This window comes from Equus caballus, chromosome 2 (genome assembly GCF_041296265.1).
Source record: "Equus caballus isolate H_3958 breed thoroughbred chromosome 2, TB-T2T, whole genome shotgun sequence".
NCBI lineage: Eukaryota > Metazoa > Chordata > Mammalia > Perissodactyla > Equidae > Equus > Equus caballus.
In genome coordinates, this window is record NC_091685.1 from 125,130,056 (window position 1) to 125,150,252 (window position 20,197).

Below are 20,197 nucleotides of genomic sequence, written 5' to 3' on the forward strand. Positions count from 1 at the left end.
TTTACTAGTTTGTGCTCAGTTTCTCTGCCACCACTATATCCCTGGTGTGACATACAGTGTTCTCTCAATGAATATTTGCAGACTGAAGTGGTGGATTTCTCAAATTTTCTGTAATGTGCTTTTCACGTTGAACTTTTTTTCCAAAAAAATTGTGTGATGGTCCTGAAGAAATGACTGAGGAATTTTATCCATGTTGAGAAAATGATGATACCATAACAGACACAAAGACTGAAGCAAACTAAAAAGCAACAACTTTTTTTGAGGAAAATCAAAATAAATATTAAGGATTTGCAAGGGAGTGAAGAGTTGCTTCCATATGATTTATCTTATGCTTCCTACCCATTTGCACGAAATCTATTAAGGAAGGGAGCTAAGGACAGGGTGTCACAGAGGGAACGAGGAAGAGAGATGTTACTGGTTTCCAAGAGGACTGGGTGAAGTGGATGGGAAAAATGTAAATCTATTATGAATGCTGAAAAAATAAAAAATAAAAACATAGTTTCTAGCTGGTGATGTATGAACAGCAGAGCCTTTGAATAAAAAGGACAGCATTTTCTTATCTATTTTAAGCAGAGTTTCTTTAACAATACAACAGGTTAGATACTTAAGTGGGAAAACATTCCCTTAAGTAAAAACAAATCAGGAATATGGAAGGTATTAAGCTGAATAGTAGAAATCTTATTATCTTGATGAATAAGATCAGAATTCCTTCTGAGTTTTTTCCTCTGACTATTGCCAAATATTAGTTTATTTGATCTTCTAAAAATCACTGAAAATACCATCAAAATAGAAATATAATCAAACAATTCAACCAAAGAGAATTTTTTTTTGAGGAAGATTAGCCCTGAGCTAACATCCGTGCCCATCTTCCTACATTTTTTATATGTGGGACGCCTACCACAGCATGGCTTGCCAAGTGGTGCCATGACTGCACCCGGGATCAGAACCAGCGAACCCCGGGCTGCCAGAGTGGAATGTGCACTTAACTGCTGTGCCACCGGGCTGGCCCCCAAAAAGAACAATTTTAATAAGATAGTTTATTAGTGTGGTCTATTGTTATACACATATTTTTTATTTTTAATTACAAAACAATCCCCAGATATATTAAAGGATGTACTTGTACCTTTGAGCTGCTTCCTTTCTTCCTTGTCAAGATCTGCCAAACAACCAACCAAGCCCTATAGTTGTATCCACATCTCATTATTACTTCTCTCCCAGCTCTCTGTGGCATCCAGGTTCTATGCTCTCTGTTTTATGTTTCAATGACGATAATAATTATAAATGATTACTGCTTCTCTTGAAAGAGTCACCAATGCAAATATTAAAAATGGCTTTCTCAAAAACGAGAGATCTCCCAGACAGTTTTGTCTTCAGACATGCACTTTGGACAGTCGCCAAGTGATGAGCATGATGTTCTGACGCCTGCATCACACAGAAGCAATACGGCAGGAAAGATAGAGGGTGTGTGATAAGATGACTGCACCGCAGGCATTCCGTGCCCAAGGCGGCCCCCACCTAACCCCTCCCAGTAGGATGAAGTCCTGATGCCTGTGAGGTGGAGCAGTCCTATATGCGATGTGACCCAGCTCAGCCAGCAGCCAGTTATCACAGGCCTCCCAGACAGAAAGCAACCAAATGTGTAACAATTCCCCACGCACATTGGCTGAACGCTGAGGTAGTTATTAATCTGTAATTCTGTTTCATCTGTCTCTGTCTTATCGTGCGAATACTCTGGCAAGTATTTAGTGCCATAAGTAGCCATAAGTAGCTACATGAATCTCATTACAATTATTGCTGGGACTTTACAAAGTCAAGTAAGCACAGCTGGGTTTGTTTTAGCAGCATCAGCTTTGCTATAAAGAGCTTCATATCCAATACAAGAGAACAGTTGCACGATGAAAACAAAAATGATGTTTAAACCATGAAAAACTATGGTGGAAAACAGAAAAAATCACTATTGACCACTGAGGTATATCTGTATTTCTTAATTAGAGGGAGAAAATGAGACAAAGGAAAAATAATCAGGTAACCATGGCTTTTCCTATATTTTATGACCACAAGTATCCTAAATTTAATATTTATTTTACAATAATCACAAACCATCTAGATTATTATCGAATTTTTTTATTTATTATTTTTTAAAGGCAACTTAAGTCAATTTTAGAAGAAACTATATTACTACACAAATAATAAAGTGGCATTTGCCATAAATAAAAAACAGTTGTGAAAATAAATACAGAACTATTAACAAATTTTAGAAGGTGTAAAGAAGGTGAATGAATGGTAATTGATAGAGCAGACGAGAGAAAATCAATAATATGGAGAGGCAATAATTTAGTCATTCCTCCAAAGTTCATTAATTGGCATCCTTGAGAATCTACGGAAGTGGAGAGAGAAGGAGACGAGGATAGAATAAGGAGGGCTAGTTGAAAACCTGCTTAAGAAACAACTCAATTCTCAGAATGCTATACAAATGAGGGAGATCACTGGGGGAACTGAGAAAGAGCTCTTGGGGTTTAAAAGGATAGCAGCAGAAATACAAACTCATTAGTGTTGGAGAAAATGTTCAGGAACTTTCCAGGGAGAAGAGCAAAAGTACAAAGGTATAGAAAATAGAAGAAAATTAGAGCTCTGGTCTAGGAGGCCCAATATCTAAATAACAGGAGTCCCAGAAAGAGGACAGAGCCCATACGGGAGAAGTTATCAGTGAGATAACCCAAGAGAATGATGGTTCGGGTTGAAAGAACTTGCTGAGTATTCAGCACAATGGATGAAACGGATTCACAGCTTGGAGTTAAAAAACTTCAGACTATTGGGGTCAAAGAGAAGATCCTACAATCCTTCAGAGAAACATATAAACAAACAGGTACCAACAAACGATTAGGAATCAGGAAAAGCTTCAGATTTCTTGTAGCAACATGGAAAGCTAGAAAACAACAAAGAATGACCTTCAAATTCTGAAGATGAATGATTTTCAATTTAGAATTCTATGCCCAAACTATAAATCACGTGTGAGGGTAAAATCAAGGTATTTTGGATATAAAAGTTATTTAAGTTTTACTTCTATGCATTCTTTGATAAATAGAGGAAACTATTGAAGGATATACTCTACTAAAAACAGGGAAGAGGCAAAGAGCATCTCCAGGACGTTGGAGAGGAGAGCCACCAGTCCAAACTCAACGCGTCAGAGGCTGTGGGAGAGGCTTTTTAAGGAGATGGAGTTGATGGCATACATAATGGATCGGGTTGTCTTGAGAGATGACTTGCCTAACTGGTCGTGAGTTTGGTATTAATGATTAGTACAAGGAAAATGAAAAAAGAAAAAGGCAACACTTAACTCCCAGGAAAATAAGCAGTTTATCCCAAGGTTTAGCTCTGAAAAGAAATTTACTCAGACATAATAATTCAAACACTGTTATTGCTCTAATACAAATTACAATGTAACTACAAAGGGAGAATGGAGAGATGGGAAGGACCTGTGTGTGTGTGTGTGTGTGTGTGTGTGTGTGTAGTGGAGACGGGGCAGGGAAAAGAGATAAATTCTTCTCTTCCACAGGGGGAAGTCAATAAATAGTGCCTATAAAAGAAAAGCCATTCATGTTTAGAGTCATGAGGATAAATATCAAAATATTCAACTAAAAGATGTGAAAATGGTTGTGTCTGGTAAGAAGCATTTAGCGGCAGGTAGGAGAAGGGGGGAGTACTGTTTTCCTTAACAAATCCTGTAGAACTATTCGGCTCTTTAAACTGTGAGTACATATAATTTCAACAGAAAAAGAAAGTTTTAAAAAAAAGGAAACATGCAAGAATATTCAGGAAAATTCTGAAAAGGAAGAGTGCTGAGCTGGAATTAGTTGTACTTGATATTAAAATATATTATAAAGGTGCAAAAATGAAAGCAGTTTGGTGTGGGTCCTTACACAGACAGATGAGTAGCACAAAATAGGAAATCAAAAAATAAATGCAAGTAGTTATGGAGATTAAGTAAATACGGTAAATATGACATTCCTACTCAGTGGACAAAATGGATTATATAATATCAGTGTTGTGATAATTAGCTGTCATATAGAAAAAATAATAAAAATGGATTCCTGCATCACTCTTTATACCAAAATAATTTTTAGATAGATCAAAGGTTTAAATGTTAAAAGTGATGCTATACAAGAACTTGAAGAAAACATGGGATTACACTTTAAAACAATCTTGGATTTTCTAGGCAAGACACAAAATCCAAAAACCACAGTAGAAAAAATGGTAAATCTATTTAAAAATTTAGCTCTGTAAAACTGTACAGATAAAAACAAAAACAGAAGCTAAAGTATGCTAAACCAAATGATAAGCTGGAAAAAATTATTTATAGCACATAAGACATAAAAAGGGTCAATACACTTGCTAATTAAAGAGCTGTTATTAATCTATTAAAAAGAGATGATCATCTCAATAAAAGAGAACAATCATTTAAAAAGACAATTCATTAAAGGTGAAATCCAAATGGTTAAACATACTTGAAAAAGCTCAAGATCATTATTAATGAAAATTAAAACAATACAATACTACCTTTGGCCTATTACATTGCACAAGTAGTAAAGATATAAATATTAATTGTATCTAGTGCTGGCAAGAAGTAGATAAATGGATGACTCACATGTTGGCCATAGGAATATAAATTAGTTCAACTTTCCTTAAATTTCTGGGCAATAAGTATCAAAAGCCCTTTGATCTAGCAATTCCACTTTTAGAAATTCATCCCAAGAAAATCAAATTATTGCACAAAGATCATGTATAAGAATGAACACATAAAAAAAAGAATAAACACATAACATCAATCTTTACAAGACAGACACAATTCAAGTATCTGTCAGGTGTGGTAAACTCACTTATGCTATCTATATCAGATGGAATATTATGCAGTCATAGAGCGATGGGGATTTATAATTACTGACAGAGAAAGAAGCCCACGATGTTTTGATGAATGAGAAAGCGAGAAGCCATACAGGAAATACAGAGCGGTCGTATTTCAGGCATATGTGCGTGTGGAGGAAAGTTGCGGTGAAGTGAGGGACCCCTGAGCTACAGCAGTCAGCTCTGCACCGTGACTATGGATGTCTTTACCATCCCTATTTTGATATTCTATATTTTGTAGTGTTTCTTCAACAATTTTAACAATACAAAGCTTAAGAAAAGAGACAATAAGTTATAACATTTGAGATTAATAGAAACTCTGAGATCCAAAGGTTGGAATAGCTGATCAGGCAGAGAGCACATAGAGAACATTGCAAAAACGTGGAGACCCAGCACTGCGTTTCTGGAGACTGCTGAATTGAGAACAGGTATGTTTCTCCTGCTTTAGAACCCGGGACTGTCTCAGATGCTTTTATGGGGGCTCTTTGCTGGGGCATCTACGATTCTTGTCTCTTTAATACTGTCTTTGATGTTTGCATAAGATTATAAGTAATCCAAAGTAAACATTTTAGAAGGTATAAATATCTTTGCATTTCTTTGTATTTTTTAAAATGTAGATTGAAATAAAAAGAAAAAACAGGCAATTTTTGTTTCCATAAGTAAGGGATTATTTTAAGCCATTTAAAAACCCCCGCCTCCTAAGTGCACTCTTGGCGCCCGCACTCCTGGCCTTGGCTGCGGGGGCGTCCTGCACTGACGCGGCCTGTCACCCCTTGTCACCCCTCATGCAGCAGCGCGCGCCCGCTGACCCGCGAGAGAACCGCAGGAAAGCACCTCGCGGAGAACGCGGCTGACGGCCCCAGGCACGCGCTGCGCGGCGCTTCTTTCAGTCCTGCGTGGACGAGGCTCGGGCGCACGCAGCCCGCTCAGCCACAGCGGGATCGCCGCGGCGCCAGCCAATTTCCTGCGAGGATCCGGCGGGACGTGCTGCGTGCTGAGCTCTGTCTGCAGGGGCCTGTGCGCGCGGGCTGGGGTGGCGGACCCTCATGCTCCCCAGTCGCGCTCTCCCTAGCGGTCTGCTGGTTATAGAGGCCTAAGCTTTAGGAAAGGAAAGCTAAGCAGCGTCTGCAGGCAGGCAGTGCTTCTCCACGCTCCCAGCCCCGTGCATCCGCAGTCCCAGGCGCGCGGCAGGGCCCAGGCTGTGTGAGCAGCAGTGCCCCACAGCCCCATCGACTGCGGCCGGGAGAAGCCGGGAGCCCTCCTCTCGCGCAACCAATTCGGATCCAACCATCTCAGAGCTGCGAACTCGCTGAACGAGCCTACTCGCTTCTGTTTGTACTATAGGATATGTTTTTCCACTTGAAAGAAAAGACTTGTAAAGTGAGCAAACTGCGTGCTCGTTGGGGTGTCAAAAGCTGACTTGTGGGCTTGCCTGGAGGGCAAAGCCTTAGTCTCCGGGGGTCCTGTACCCGCGCCCGCTTCATCCACCTCACTTCTGGAATTCTCTCCTCATGGTTGTTCTGCACCAAAGCATGAACAACAGCTATTCACAGCTTGCATTAATATAATTTTCATTCTGTAAATTTCGTATTTCTTGATGTAAAGTTTCAGGAGTTTAGAACACAAGTTACACACACACACACACACAAGCAGACACACGCACGCACACACACACACACACACACGGACTAGGAACTCAGGACCTTGGAGAGTTGCTGACCTTGCTAAGCCAAACATGAGCTTCTTGAAGTCCTGGTAAATTTGACTGCGTATTTAAGCCGGTATCCTCCCTTCAGTGCTAGTCAGCTAGACAGGTTTCTCTCCTATAAAAATAGACATCCTCCAAGGTGTGTGCGTGTGTGTGGCTTTTATGATAATTTCTGTATTGTCCTAGTGACTATTTCATCTTAATATTTCATTTCCCTGCTATGTATGTGTGTATGATTTTTTTCCCTGTAAATCATGCAAGAGTCCAAATTAGGAGAAACCCAATATTTTATCATAATGTGTGAGGAATATTTCCTTTTGTACATTAATCTATTGAAACTTCAAAAACATTATGGTATTAATCTGAGACTTTTTAAGGCTAATGTTCTTAGGAAGAGGTGCTTTTGGACACATCAAGATTCGTAAACATATGTGTGATGAGCAGCTCTGAAGAGTTCCGGCACCAGCAACCTTGTGATTTAAGTCAATTACACCACAGGATTCTTCTAAGAAGTTTCCTAAAGTACATATGGTAGTAATTTAATAAGCAAGATCATCTGAGACAAATTGGAAACAAATGTACCAATAATGTCTAGGGTAAGTGTCTTTGAAATCTTGAGATTTATTAAAAGCAATAAACATAACTGTAAAAACTAAAAATTCTGACTTGCACAGAAATATTCAACAGTTTTTCTCCATTATTTTTACTTTTGATTTCTATTATAAAAACAAAAGTACTTACTCTTGCATGTATATTTTCCTGTAAGAGAAGGGAAAAAAGGTAAATTCATGTAAATCCACATATTTGAGACAATATACAAACATTATAAAACTTTAAAATTTTTATTGCATAAAATAAATAAGTCATTTTCATGAATGTTTTATACAATTGGTCTCATTATTTTATTTTTAAATTTTATTTATTTATTTATTTTTTGCTGAGGAAGATTAGCCCTGCGCTAACATCTGTGCCCATCTTCCTCTACTTTGCATGTGGGTCACTACCACAGCATGGCTGATGAGTAGTGTAGGTTCATGACCAGGATCCAAACGTGCAAGTCCAGGCCACCAAAGTGGAGGGCACCAAACTTAATCACTACCCCAGGGGCCAGCCCTAGAATTGATCTCATTATTTTATAATCATGTCCCTAAAATTTTATTTTACTTTATATACCCTTCATGTTTCACACTTTATATCAGGTTAAAAATGTTGATTCCAATTGTAGTTAGTAAAATGTGATCATTTGAAAATGGACTTAAATGTCAATTTTTATTTATGTTATGAAAAAAGGAATATTCAACATAGTAATAGGAGAAACTGAGGTTACAAGATTACAAAGGAAAATATAATCGACTTGCAGAACTGCTGCCAAGTGCTCTGTAATATCACTGCGTGTGCACAGTGTTACAAGATTATAATCAATTCACGGGTCCAATGAGATGAATCTCACAAAAACTTTCACCAGGCTTCACCGGCTTTTGTGGCTTCCATTTTGATCAAGTGAAACTGAAGTCCTCCCATTGGCCTCTCCCCCCATCTTCTCCTCCTCCTCCCATCTCCCATCTCCTCCTCCTCTCCCCCATCTCCTCCTCCTCCTCTCCCCCATCTCCTCCTCCTCCTCTCCCCCATCTCCTCCTCCTCCTCTCCCACATCTCCTCCTCCTCCTCTCCCCATCTCCTCCTCCTCTCCCCATCTCCTCCTCCTCCTCTCCCCCATCTCCTCCTCCTCTCCCCATCTTCTCCTCCTCTCCCCCATCTCCTCCTCCTCCTCTCCCCCATCTCCTCCTCCTCTCCCCATCTTCTCCTCCTCTCCCCCATCTCCTCCTCCTCCTCTCCCCCATCTCCTCCTCCTCCTCTCCCACATCTCCTCCTCCTCCTCTCCCACATCTCCTCCTCCTCCTCTCCCCCATCTCCTCCTCCTCCTCTCCCACATCTCCTCCTCCTCCTCTCCCACATCTCCTCCTCCTCCTCTCCCACATCTCCTCCTCCTCTCCCCATCTTCTCCTCCTCTCCCACATCTCCTCCTCCTCCTCTCCCACATCTCCTCCTCCTCCTCTCCCACATCTCCTCCTCCTCCTCTCCCCATCTCCTCCTCCTCTCCCCATCTTCTCCTCCTCTCCCCTATCTCCTCCTCCTCCTCCTCTCCCCATCTCCTCCTCCTCTCCCCATCTTCTCCTCCTCTCCCCTATCTCCTCCTCCTCCTCTCCCCATCTCCTCCTCCTCTCCCCATCTCCTCCTCCTCTCCCCATCTTCTCCTCCTCTCCCCTATCTCCTCCTCCTCCTCTCCCCATCTCCTCCTCCTCTCCCCCATCTCCTCCTCCTCCTCTTCCCATCTTCTCCTCCTCTCCCCTATCTCCTCCTCCTCCTCCTCTCCCCCATCTCCTCCTCCTCCTCTCCCCATCTTCTCCTCCTCTCCCCTATCTCCTCCTCCTCCTCTCCCCATCTCCTCCTCCTCTCCCCTATCTCCTCCTCCTCCTCTCCCCCATCTCCTCCTCCTCCTCTCCCCATCTCCTCCTCCTCTCCCCTATCTCCTCCTCCTTCTCCTCTACCCTATCTCCTCCTCCTCCTCCCATCTCCCATCTCCCCCCCTCCCTCCTCCTCCTCCCCTCCCCTAGTCTCAGGGGCCACACAGGCCTCCTGCTCTTGTGATTGCCACAGGCAGGCTCCCTGTGTTCTGGAGTTCTCTGCACTTGCTAGTCTGCCTGACGACCCCTCCTCCAGGAATCTGTGTAGCTACTCCTCACCTCCTTCAGACTTCTGCTCTGCTGTCCCTTCCCAGAGAAGCTTCCCTGACCGACCGCATTGTGCCCTGCCCACCCCCCACCCCGTTCTCTTGATCCTCCTTCCCTGTCTGATTTCTCTCCAGGACACTGGGTCGCTGTCTAATATGCTGTATACTTATTCAGTTTATTGTCTACCTCTCTGCTCCCGCATCCCAAAGAGACGAGGATTTATACTTGCTTGTTCTCTGCTGTAGCCCCAGTAGCTGAAAAAGTGAGTGGCACATCGTAGTGGCACAAAACATATTTGCCAAATTCATCAATTAACAATAAAAATATGGGAACCAATCACATTAAATTTCAGGAATAAAGGAGATGGAAGTTTTTCTCTAAAAACCTCATGCGGTTATAGAGAAATAAAGTAATAACCTGTGTGAGTAACCTGATCGCCTTGACCTCTGGTTTCCAATCTTTTGGAATACAATGAATACTTTCAACGTAAAAAGCTTTGTGACCTCATCCCATAATAGTAGATGGTCGTTTCATGTTCAATTATTGAGAAGAAATTCAACGATAAATGCCTATGCTGAATTTCATAAATTTTAATGGACTTACTAAGTTATTCCCAGTGCTCAGTACATGTAGAAACAATGATGAACAGACGTGTAAAGCAATTAGTCCCTCACTTTTCAGACAGGTTATATGAATGTGTTCTTAGACACCCTGAATAACTATGTTCTGTTGAATCCAAGACGTCCTAGTTGGGAATCAATCAGAGAATTACAATGTTTAAACAAGCCGCAGCTGCCACAATTGTAGGCGCTGCCTAACTGCTGTTTGAAGGCTCCTCTGCGTCAGTGAGAGAAATGGCGCCACCACCAACGCTGCCCGATACGGCTTCCATCACTGGCTGTAAGTTCACGTTCTTTCCCCAGTCTCCGTCCCCTTCCTATGAGGAACTTATTTTCCGAGTATCCCCTGGGAATCACGGATCAGACAATGTTCGGGAGAAGTTGAATAAAAATAAAAGTGCAATTTTCTATGGAAACAAACAAGGGAACATTGTGATCATTTTGGAACCAAAGCACATACTCTGAAGTTGAAAGAAAAGATTGTTCTTGTAACTTCCAGAGAAGACACGGGAAATTTTTTTCTCTTTCTGTTTCATTTATTTCAATCAAATGAAACTTAAATACATATTATAACATTAATTAAACACTGTGTTTAAAGTAAGTATAACACTTTATGGAAGGAATCTGAGAGATTTTCCAACAGGGAAACCTGGTGCAAGAGCGGGGCTGTGGCACTGCATTATAATGCTCCTTTTTATTTGCTCATCATTTAAAAAAAATTTGCTTTTAGGCTAAAACTTTCTAGCAGTTAACCCCAGCCAAGGACAATTCGGGAAGGAGGAAGTTGAATTTTGTCCATTTGCCCATTTATGGGATAAAGTAACTTAATACATCCACCGCCACACTCCTGCCCTCATGGGCTCTTCATAATTTGACTCACAATTAACAGAAGCTTTCATGTGGCTATTCCTTAAGGATTATGGTCTTTGCTCAAACACGATGCCATACAACAAGGAACTGAAGGAATTTCCAGAAGAGATTTTAACTTTTTACTTGGACACTCCATTAGAATAATATTAAGAAATATAAAATGTGGTGAACAAATTGAAATCTATTCTTTTAGATTCTGCATTACAGGAGCCTTCAGCCCCATCTCTCTCCCTGCCCAGAGTGGAGATGCTGTCGCAGTAACATGAGCAGCCAACAGATGACTAGAAATTAGGAGTGTCCTCCTGAGGACGGTGGCCTTGGTTAGGAGGAAGAAAAATCTAGATAAGTTTATAACAACTGGCTATGAAGCTAGAAATGTTTCTTCCAGCTACTGAGAAAACTCAGAAAGCCCGAGTTTTGGAAAACTTGCTGATTTCCAATTTGTAGGCTGAGGATGCAGAGGTGGTATTGTGCTTCTGGACAGTTTTCGACTTTCCTTTCTTAAGGTCTCCAAACCCTCACATTACTGCCTAGATGGTATCTATGTTGTGAAGAAAGCCACTTGCTTCAGGGAGAGCAGCGGGAGGGCCCCACGGTCGTGATCGCTCCTTCTGGAGGGTGCTTGTTAAAGTGTGGATTCCAGACGGGACCCCAGCGATCCTGGTGGTTTTCTTTGGTCTGGAGCAAAGCATAGGAATCTGCATCGTTAATCCACACCCCTCGTGGAGCTGGCACAGGGGAGCTCACCCACCGAGAAACAGTGCCCTCAGCTTCCAAAGGGATTCACAATTATTTTCTGTTTCTCTTTTGAAACAAAATGGGCTTCAAAAAATAGCCAAAGGTTGTGAGCTCAGATCTGTTACAAAACCAGCAAATCTCTTCCCATCCTTTTGGAAATTAGTCTTGAATCTCATCATGACAGCTTCAGGCTTGTTATTTAAATTAACTCTTGTATTGTTATTACACGTTCCAGATGCTTTTGTTTATCTACCCAACTAGAAGGTGTTTTCCTAGGAGGCAAGAACTATGCTTTTACACATATTTTTAAAATGTTTCCAACATTCTCTAGCACTCAATAAATATTTACTAGGCCCTCAATAAACATGTTTTGATTTTGGTTAATCTGCAACCTGAGCTGCTTTAAAATCCACTTTACCTTCTGAGGTGTGAAGCTGCCACTCCCGTGGACGTTGCTTCAGACCCAGTTGTTCCAGCACGCCCTTGCACAGAGAAGGGGGAGGCCATACCTATTCACTAGGAATCGGCCCCTGCACACCTGTGCTCCGATATTTCACCAAGAGGAAAAGGCAGAGCCATGGTAATAGCGTTGACTGACTACCTGGCAGGGGAAAGCAAGCCCTCGGGGTGGTGCAGACTCTCTCCAGCCTATAAACCTGTTTGAAACCTATTCCTCAGAGTTTAAAGCTTAGCTCAATTGAGGTCAGTATTATAGTAATGTCAATAAGTCTACTGCTCTCAGCCTCAGGCAAACCTGTGTAATTCATCATTCACTTTATTTTCATGGAAAGGCAACTTTTGGAAAATAGTTCTAATTTAAGCTATTTAATTTTGATTTTCTTTCCCTTAAGGAACTGTTCTGCCAATATGACTTCTTTTGGATTTTGTGCTTTCTAAACCTGAGCACCTTCCAGTGTCTGAAATTATTCGCTAAAATCAGAATGGTGCTCAATATACAAGATTCAGGACATCGCCAGGGCAATGACTCGAGACTTTCAGAAGAAGATCAAACAAGCCATTGGGTCTGAAAGTAATTTTCAGTAATTGGGACTTGATGAAGTTTCAAGATGACCTCTGCCATTAGCTGATTTTAGGGGGTATGATACTGAGCTACACTGCCCGGTGGAACATTCTGGCATGGTCGATTTCTTTCTCTTGGGAGTCACAGGCTCAATGCATAATAAACTGATGTTCATCCCCCTCTGAACAGACAGCAACGCTGTGGTCAGCTGTCAGGAGCACGTGCCAGAGCAAATTAGCAGTGTCCTCCCCTGTGGGCACCTCCGTTCCTGGGGCGGGGGCTGGAGTGACGACCAAGTGCCTCTTGTTCTCCTGCTCTGAGACTTCTCTCCTTGATTTCCGGAAACTGAAGGACAGTGGCTTCAGGCAGACGTTTATTGGATCAGATCATGCTGCTCGTTTAAGGTGGGAAAGGTGTTCATTCACACCCAGGATAACACTGTTATTCTCCCTAAGAAAAAAGTACCTATGTATTTAGAAGATGTTGCTCCTAACATATGAATGTATTAAGATGGGTACAACTGCAAACTGTAAGTTTTCTCTGAATTGATTTGCTAGCACTGACCGAAACTGCAAATGGCAGAGAAATAATGAGCTGGAGCCACTCCTCTCGTGTTACCTTTAAGAGTCACCTGATCAGATTGGGCTCCGTGTGGGCAGGGTCCAAGTCTTACTTATTTTTCTATTCTTCGGCACCCAGAACTCTGCCTGGTGCTGCATAAGCACTGAAGAAATGCTTGAGATTCGCTGACTTGAATATGTTCTTTTCCATGGCGTGAAAAATGTCGAACTGCCATAACTTAAGGACCAGTAGAGGGCAATAAAGTTAATTTAAAAAATTCTTCGGGCCTCGTTTAAACCCACTTTCAGTCCATTTCTAGGCTGGAAAGGCTTTTTCCAGAGTAGTCTCATTTAGTCTCCTGACCTCACTGTAGTCCAGCTACTTGCCTCTTGTACCACATGATCCCCCTGTTTTTGCGTCCTACCATAGAGTCTATAAGGGGGCGTGCTAAGGGTCAGTCTGGGGGTGTGCATTGATTTATACACCACAGCTGTCTCTGTTTGGTCAGTTCTTGGCCTAATCAGGACCATTTGACAATGGATATTCCTTAGAAATGAAAGGCAACGGAACCACTGGTAAGATGTGGAGTATGGCAGAAATCTTGGTTTTAAGCTCCATGCAGGAGAAAACCACATAAACCATAAGATACTAATTCCATTTAAAAGAATCAAACCAAACCCATGTCCATATTTACGCATATAAATAAGACCAGAAAAAAAAATGCAAACTGTGATTATTAATGTGTGGTTTAGCAAGGAATTAATATATGAAATAGTAAGGTTTTTTTTTAATCTTATTCATGCTTGCTTATATTTTTCAGATTTTTAGTGAAAGACAGTTTTTCAAGATTAAAAAAAGCATACTATGTAGCATCTCCCACCAACAATTTAGAGGCAAGGAAGGAGGGTGTGACTTTAAAGGGCCCGCTGGTCTCTGCCCTCCTCCCCTCATCCCACAGTGAGTCGGCGGAAGCGAGGGCCATGCAGAGTCGTGGGACGTTCCATTGACTTCATTGTGCTCTGCGGTCATGGAGCCACACGTGTCTCGCACGCTCATGGACCCGGTGGGGGCAGGCGGGTACCACCAGCTTTCAGGAGGGGCTTTGCTTCCACGTTTCATGTTTTGATATTGCGTTCCTCTATCCCTATAGAGCCCCAAATCTACTCCCATCTTATTTTTGCTCATCTTCACAAGTTTCTGTCCTGTCAGCTTTTCACAAAGAGAACACAAACTCGTGCTCCCAGGAAGGCTCCTCAAACACAGGGTTGACGGGAGACCTCCGTTCACACCCAGGTAGAGCGCTGCCTGCAGGCACCCGCCAGGGCAGGGGAATCGTCGCCTGGAAAGGCCTTACTTTAAAGACTGGATGCAGAGGCTCAGGTGTCCCTTCAGCTCCTCCTCCTTCTCGTAGGACTCCAGGACGCTGTGCGCCTCATCGTGGTGATAGCAGTAGACCTTATAAACATCTTCCAGCGGCCCTGTGATCTGCAGGAATGCTTCTCCTGATAAAGGTGAAACAAAGGCAACGTGCGTCAGGTCAGACCAAACCAGCGCTCACACGTTTATTACTCGACAGTGTTGACTCACGTCAGAGGTTAGGGGGTCCCACTTTACCCTGGGCTGTGCAGGAGGGTGAGAGACGTTAAGTGTTAAGTGACGTCTCCTTCCTTCCTCCCTCCCTCCCTGTCTCTTCCCTTCCTTCCTTTCATAAAACAAAGGAGGAGTTTCTGAATGGAGACAGCGGGATTTTCAGAGATGACTTCAGGCTCCTGGCTAGTTGAGGGCAGCCTTTGGGATCCATCTGTAGGGTTTGGATGAGGCTGTGCTATGGACTTGCACAGGTTGCTTTTACTGTCTGAAGCTGTCTCCTGCCCTATAGGATGGGGACAATGATAGATTCAATTTCACAGGGACTTTATCAGAATTAAAGGGGCAGCGTGTGTACAGTTCAGAGCACACTACACACACAGCAGACGCGCACGTGGAGCTCCTAGTGTTAGTTTGTTACAGGTGTGGAGAGTGAAACGTCAGGTTCTATATAAATTCTCTCTCACTGTTTATTCCACTGACATGGACTGAGATTCTCCAAAAGGCAAGCAATGGAGTTCAGGGAAGTAAAATATTTCCTTACATGTAATAATTGAAAGAATTGGCTGTTATTCCTGTTAGAAATAGGTTGGGTAATACTATGAGCCAGGATTCATAAAGCAGCTTGGGCTAATTGTGTCCAGGCATTTAGGGAATCCTTTCTGATATTATGATAAAATCGAGTCTACAACTGACGGCTCGAGTACATGTTGGACAATAGTTTGATTTAATCACCCACTCCATCACGTAAAAACGTATATTAAGCATCCACACAACCCAGCACTGTGTGAAGATGATTTGGGAGACACAGAAGAAATATGCGACAGGTCTGATCTCAAAAACATTGCAAATTTGGGATCGATGATGATTTGGGACGGAACTAGTTGGGAGTGACAGGGACCATGAATCTGGGCCTATTACAGTAACAAGGGTAAGTCATCCTCCTACAGAATAGGTGTGCCCTTTGTACCTCCAACACGCTTTGCACATATCAACTCCCTGTGCGTAGGAGGAGAAAAGAGGTTATTTATCCATATTAAACAAGGACAGACAAATCTGAGTTTGAAACACATAAATGATTTTCCCCAGTCCTGTCAGGAAGGTCAGGACTGGGATCAGAGGCTACGTTCTCCTCCACCATTGACCCTCCACAGATCACTTTGTCCAAAGGGATGCCCTTGGAGAGAACACCGAACTCAGAACCGGAAATCACCGTCGTTTATGGTTTGTGTGGTGACTACGGGAAGGGCTTGTAAAAAATTCCTTGAGTCTCAATTTTCTCATTTGTAAAGTGGAAATAATAGTTGCTCTCGAGATGCCTCTGAGAATTAACTGTGAGGTAGGTGTAAAAAATGCCCAGCACTGACGAGTTCCTCAATAGATGTCGCTTGTCTCTTGATGTGGCTCTACCATCTCCAGAATAAACTGGTACTGTCAAAGTATGACATTCTTTTCTAACCTATATCCAGCCAATAAAAGCCTTCTCTTTCCCTATCATTCCATGGGACTTCCCTGTGACTGTAGTTCGACTCTGCGTGTGTGTGTGTGTTTTGGTTGTTTGTGTTTGTTAATGGTGCTTTTTTGGACTTGTCAGGAAACTCAGTGACTGTGGGCATCTCTGGAACTGAAGGGATGAGAGATTCTGGTTCTGTCTCTGAATTTCACTGAACTGGTCCTCCCACCCGTGTAGGTCTTGTGTATTGGCTCCTCAAGACAGCAGCACAAGCAGTAAGAAGTAGAGTAGTTACGAGAAGAGAAAGTAAAATAGGGTGGTGACTAAATCCAGGGCATCAGGGGAGAAGACCCTCTTGGTAACGGAGCGGGCGGCAGCTGCAGGGAGGGTTTTGGCTGGGCTGGGCGGCAGACCAGAAGAGGGCGTTAGTGACCGGCTGAGGAGAAGCTCCCCAGCAAGCCAGGGAGCAAGGATGTGAACACACACACGATACACAAGGCGTGAGTACACAAGACAAGGCTGTAAAGGTGCTTGTTCAGGCAAGGCAGCCTAGATAGAGACAGAGAGAGAGTGGGGGCCACCTCATAAATCACAACAGGATCAAGTCAGAAAGTCAAAAGGCAGAGGACAAAGACATTTATTTGACACACAATGAAACCATTAATTGTAAATTCCTGTGTATTCTCTTTAACAGAAGTGGTCTCATTTAAAAGAATTTATAGCTCTTTCCTTAACAGAGAGTCGGAGTTTTTACTCTTTCCAAGCAAAATTCTGTTGGGGCTCTAATAACAATTATTAAAGTTAAAAGATATTTAAGCTCTCTAATTGAAAGTCATTTATTCACCCAAAGGCCAAGTGCAGCACCGGTGGGCAGAATACTTGATTCCCTCCCAGGCCCCCAATGTATTCCGCTTCATAATAGTGCAGGTGAAGCCATGCGTCTTGCAGCAAAAACGTGATTGTGTTTCCATGGTAACGCGCCTCTCAGCTGCGTTTCTTTAGCGGTGAAGGACGACTGCTCCGTCTAATGTGTGTGGGCTTGAAGAGATGATTAGGAGGGGAGAAGGGACTGAGCCAGGACCAGTGAAGGTAATTTCACTTCTGGCTGCCTGTCACAAAAGCACCAGAATCCTATAAAATAAATATAACTAGCGTGCGCTTCTTTTGAAAAATTCTACAACCCAAGAATGTCTGCATTGACTTCCCCAAAAAGCAATCGCCATGAAGAGGAGAAAAAAATGCACCCTTTTTTCCTTAGTTATCTCCTCTAAAAACAACTCCCCATATTATTGAGCATATTTCACGCCCTGGAACTGCTGCTCCCGTGTTGCAGATTGCTCCGTTCACTGACGTAAATACCCGGGTGCTCATGTTCCTCTTCTTGCCTGCCTCCTCTTTGTTTCTAGACCCTCATGTCCATCTGCAAGATGAGCCATACCAAATGATGTGGCCTCTGTATTATTCTGACCTCATTCTAGGACGAATTCCCCTGCTGGTAAGTAAACAGGGTAAAACCAATGATATCCAAGAGACCTCCTTGTCCCAGGCCTTGATTAGGAATATGGCATAAAAGGCAATGAGGTAGTTATGCTCTTTACTTCATCTTTATTTGGCAACTATTTAATGAGTGACTATCAGGCACCAAGCACTTTGATAGGTACTGCAGATATAAGAATCCGCACATCGCTCAAGGAACTCACGAAGGCCAGGAAGGGAGAGAGCAGAGTAAACCCTCATTGACCGCTGCACTATGTGAGAAGTCTGATAACAGAGAGAGAAAACACAGAGCGCCACTTGTTCTGCTCTTGAGGACCTGTGAGCTATTTCCATAGCAGCCTGCCCTTGAAATCAGAGCTGTGAGTGAGCAAGGAAGCAGAGAGACACGTGAGGGAGCAAGGTCTGTGCAGAAACTGCAGGTGGTCCAGGATGGTGGGTGGTGCCATGTCTGTGGGAAAGTCTCAGAAGAGCTCATGCTGGTAGGCAGGCGCCAGATCGTGAAGGACCTCGTGTGTCCTTAAGGCGTTGGACCTTCAGCCTGAAGGTGATGGAGAAGTCCTGGTGGACTTTAGCAGCAGACTAACACGGCTAGATTGTGTTTTAGAAAGATTACTCTGGTGGTTAGTCATAGGAAAGATGGAATTTGGGGAAGGAGTTAGTGAGACTGGAGAAGAGAAGCCAATTGAAAGGCTTGAGTAGAAACACACGAAATAAATAACGAGCTGTGTAGTGTACTTCCATCAGCAGCTGGCGTGTGCACACGCACATGAGATGTTGGCTGTAATCACTGAAGCAAAAGCAGGGAGGATGGAGAAGAGAGAAGGAAACGGACAGCGCACATGTGGGAGGGAGGACGAGGATGATTCCACTCAAGTCCCAGGATTCTGGGTTCAGGAGGCATGTGGGTAGACAATGATGAGGAGATGAGGAGAGAGTTTAGGTAGAAAGACAAAGAGTTTAACTTAAATGTAGTGAGTGTGAGTCCCCCGGAGTATGTTCAGGTGGAGAAGTCCTTTATGGAATTGGATATATGAGTCTGGACTCAGGGGAAAAATATTTAGGACGGAGATGTAGGTATGTGAACTTGAGTAGCAGAAGCCACGAATTTGATGTGGTCATGCAAGAAAGTCCACAGAGTGAGAAGAGAAGGGGGCTTGAGGACCAAACGCTGGGAGCGCTAGCATTGAGAGGAGCCTAGAAGAGGAAGAGTCTGCAGAGAAGCTTGAGAAGCCACAGCCAGAGAGGAGAGAGGAAACCAGGGTTGGTGTCCGTGAAGCCAGGACAACACAGTGAGGGAGACTGCAGGGAGGTGGAATAAGTTTGTGGGTGACAGAGCTGCCTTTGTCCTCCAGTCTCAGTCCCCCCTTTTCTATAGCAATATGCCCCAAATAAAGACTACATTCCCAGCCTCCCTTGCAAAAGGTGTGGCCATGTAATTAATGTCCACGAATGGGATGTAAGTAGGCACGCTGGGGCAATATCCAGGCACTTCCTTTAAGAGGCAGCTAGCTCGCCCTTCACCCCTTCTTCTCCATCTTTTCCTGCATTCTGCTCCCTGGACCCTAGACACCACCTTGCTCATGAAGAGAAGGCTGAGCGGGGCTGTGAGCGGGAAGAAGCGTACATCCCAGAGGCCTTGTGGAGCAGAGCAGTCACACATCCAGAACACAAGCCTTTGGACTTTTACGTGAGAGAGACGAACACCTGTCCTATTTAAGCCAGCAATGTTTTGTTTTCTCTTTCTCCCAGCTGAACTTGATGCTAATCAACACACTATGCTTTTCTCTTTTTTCGTATGGAAATATTTCGGAAGAAATCATGACTAGTTGAAGGCTCCCTCTTTACTATCTGTAAAATTTTATTCAAAAATTCTATGAAAATATTATGTGAGGGGCTGGCCCCGTGGCTGAGAGTTTGGGTTCACACACTCTGCTTCGGTGGCCAGGGGTCTGCTGATTCAGCTCCTGGTCGCCGACATGGCACTGCTCATCAGGCCACGCTGAGGTGGCGTCCACGTAGCACAACCAGAGGCACTCACAACTAGAATACACAACTACATACTGGGGGGCTTTGGGGAGAAGAAGAAAAAGAAGGGAAAAAAAGATTGGCAACAGATGTTAGCTCAGGTGTCAATGTTAAAAAATTATATGTATTCTGTGAAGTGTGACTTATGAAGAATGTTACAGACTGACTGGTTTGTTTCCTCCTAAAGTCCATGCATTGAAGCCCTGACCCCAGTGTGATGGCATCACGAGGTGGGGCTGTGGGAGGTGATTAGGTTTAGATGAGGACGTGAGGGTGGGGCCCCGTGATGGAGTTAGTGTCCTTATAGGAAGAGGAAGAGACCCCAGAGCTTTCTCTCTCTCCACCATGTAGGACACAGGGAGAAGGCATCTGTCTGCAACCCAGGAGGAGCGCCCTCACCAGGAACCAGGCGCCTGGATCTCAGCCTTCCAGCCTCCAGGGCCGCGAGGAATAAACGCTTGTTGTTTAAGCCCCAGTCTGTGGT

The 20,197-nt window shown here is 43.5% G+C and overlaps 1 protein-coding gene across 1 annotated transcript in view; it reads right to left on the reverse strand.

Moving 5' to 3' along the window:
* Window positions 1-20,197, reverse strand: part of ARHGEF38 (Rho guanine nucleotide exchange factor 38) — a 118,310-nt gene that overhangs the window by 32,567 nt on the left and 65,546 nt on the right. Inside the window, exons 5-6 of the mRNA XM_070261629.1 lie at window positions 14,506-14,653; window positions 7,352-7,369 (exon numbers count right to left, since the gene is read on the reverse strand). Coding sequence (XP_070117730.1) covers window positions 7,352-7,369; window positions 14,506-14,653 — 166 coding nt within the window. The remainder of the gene's footprint in view (window positions 1-7,351; window positions 7,370-14,505; window positions 14,654-20,197) is intronic.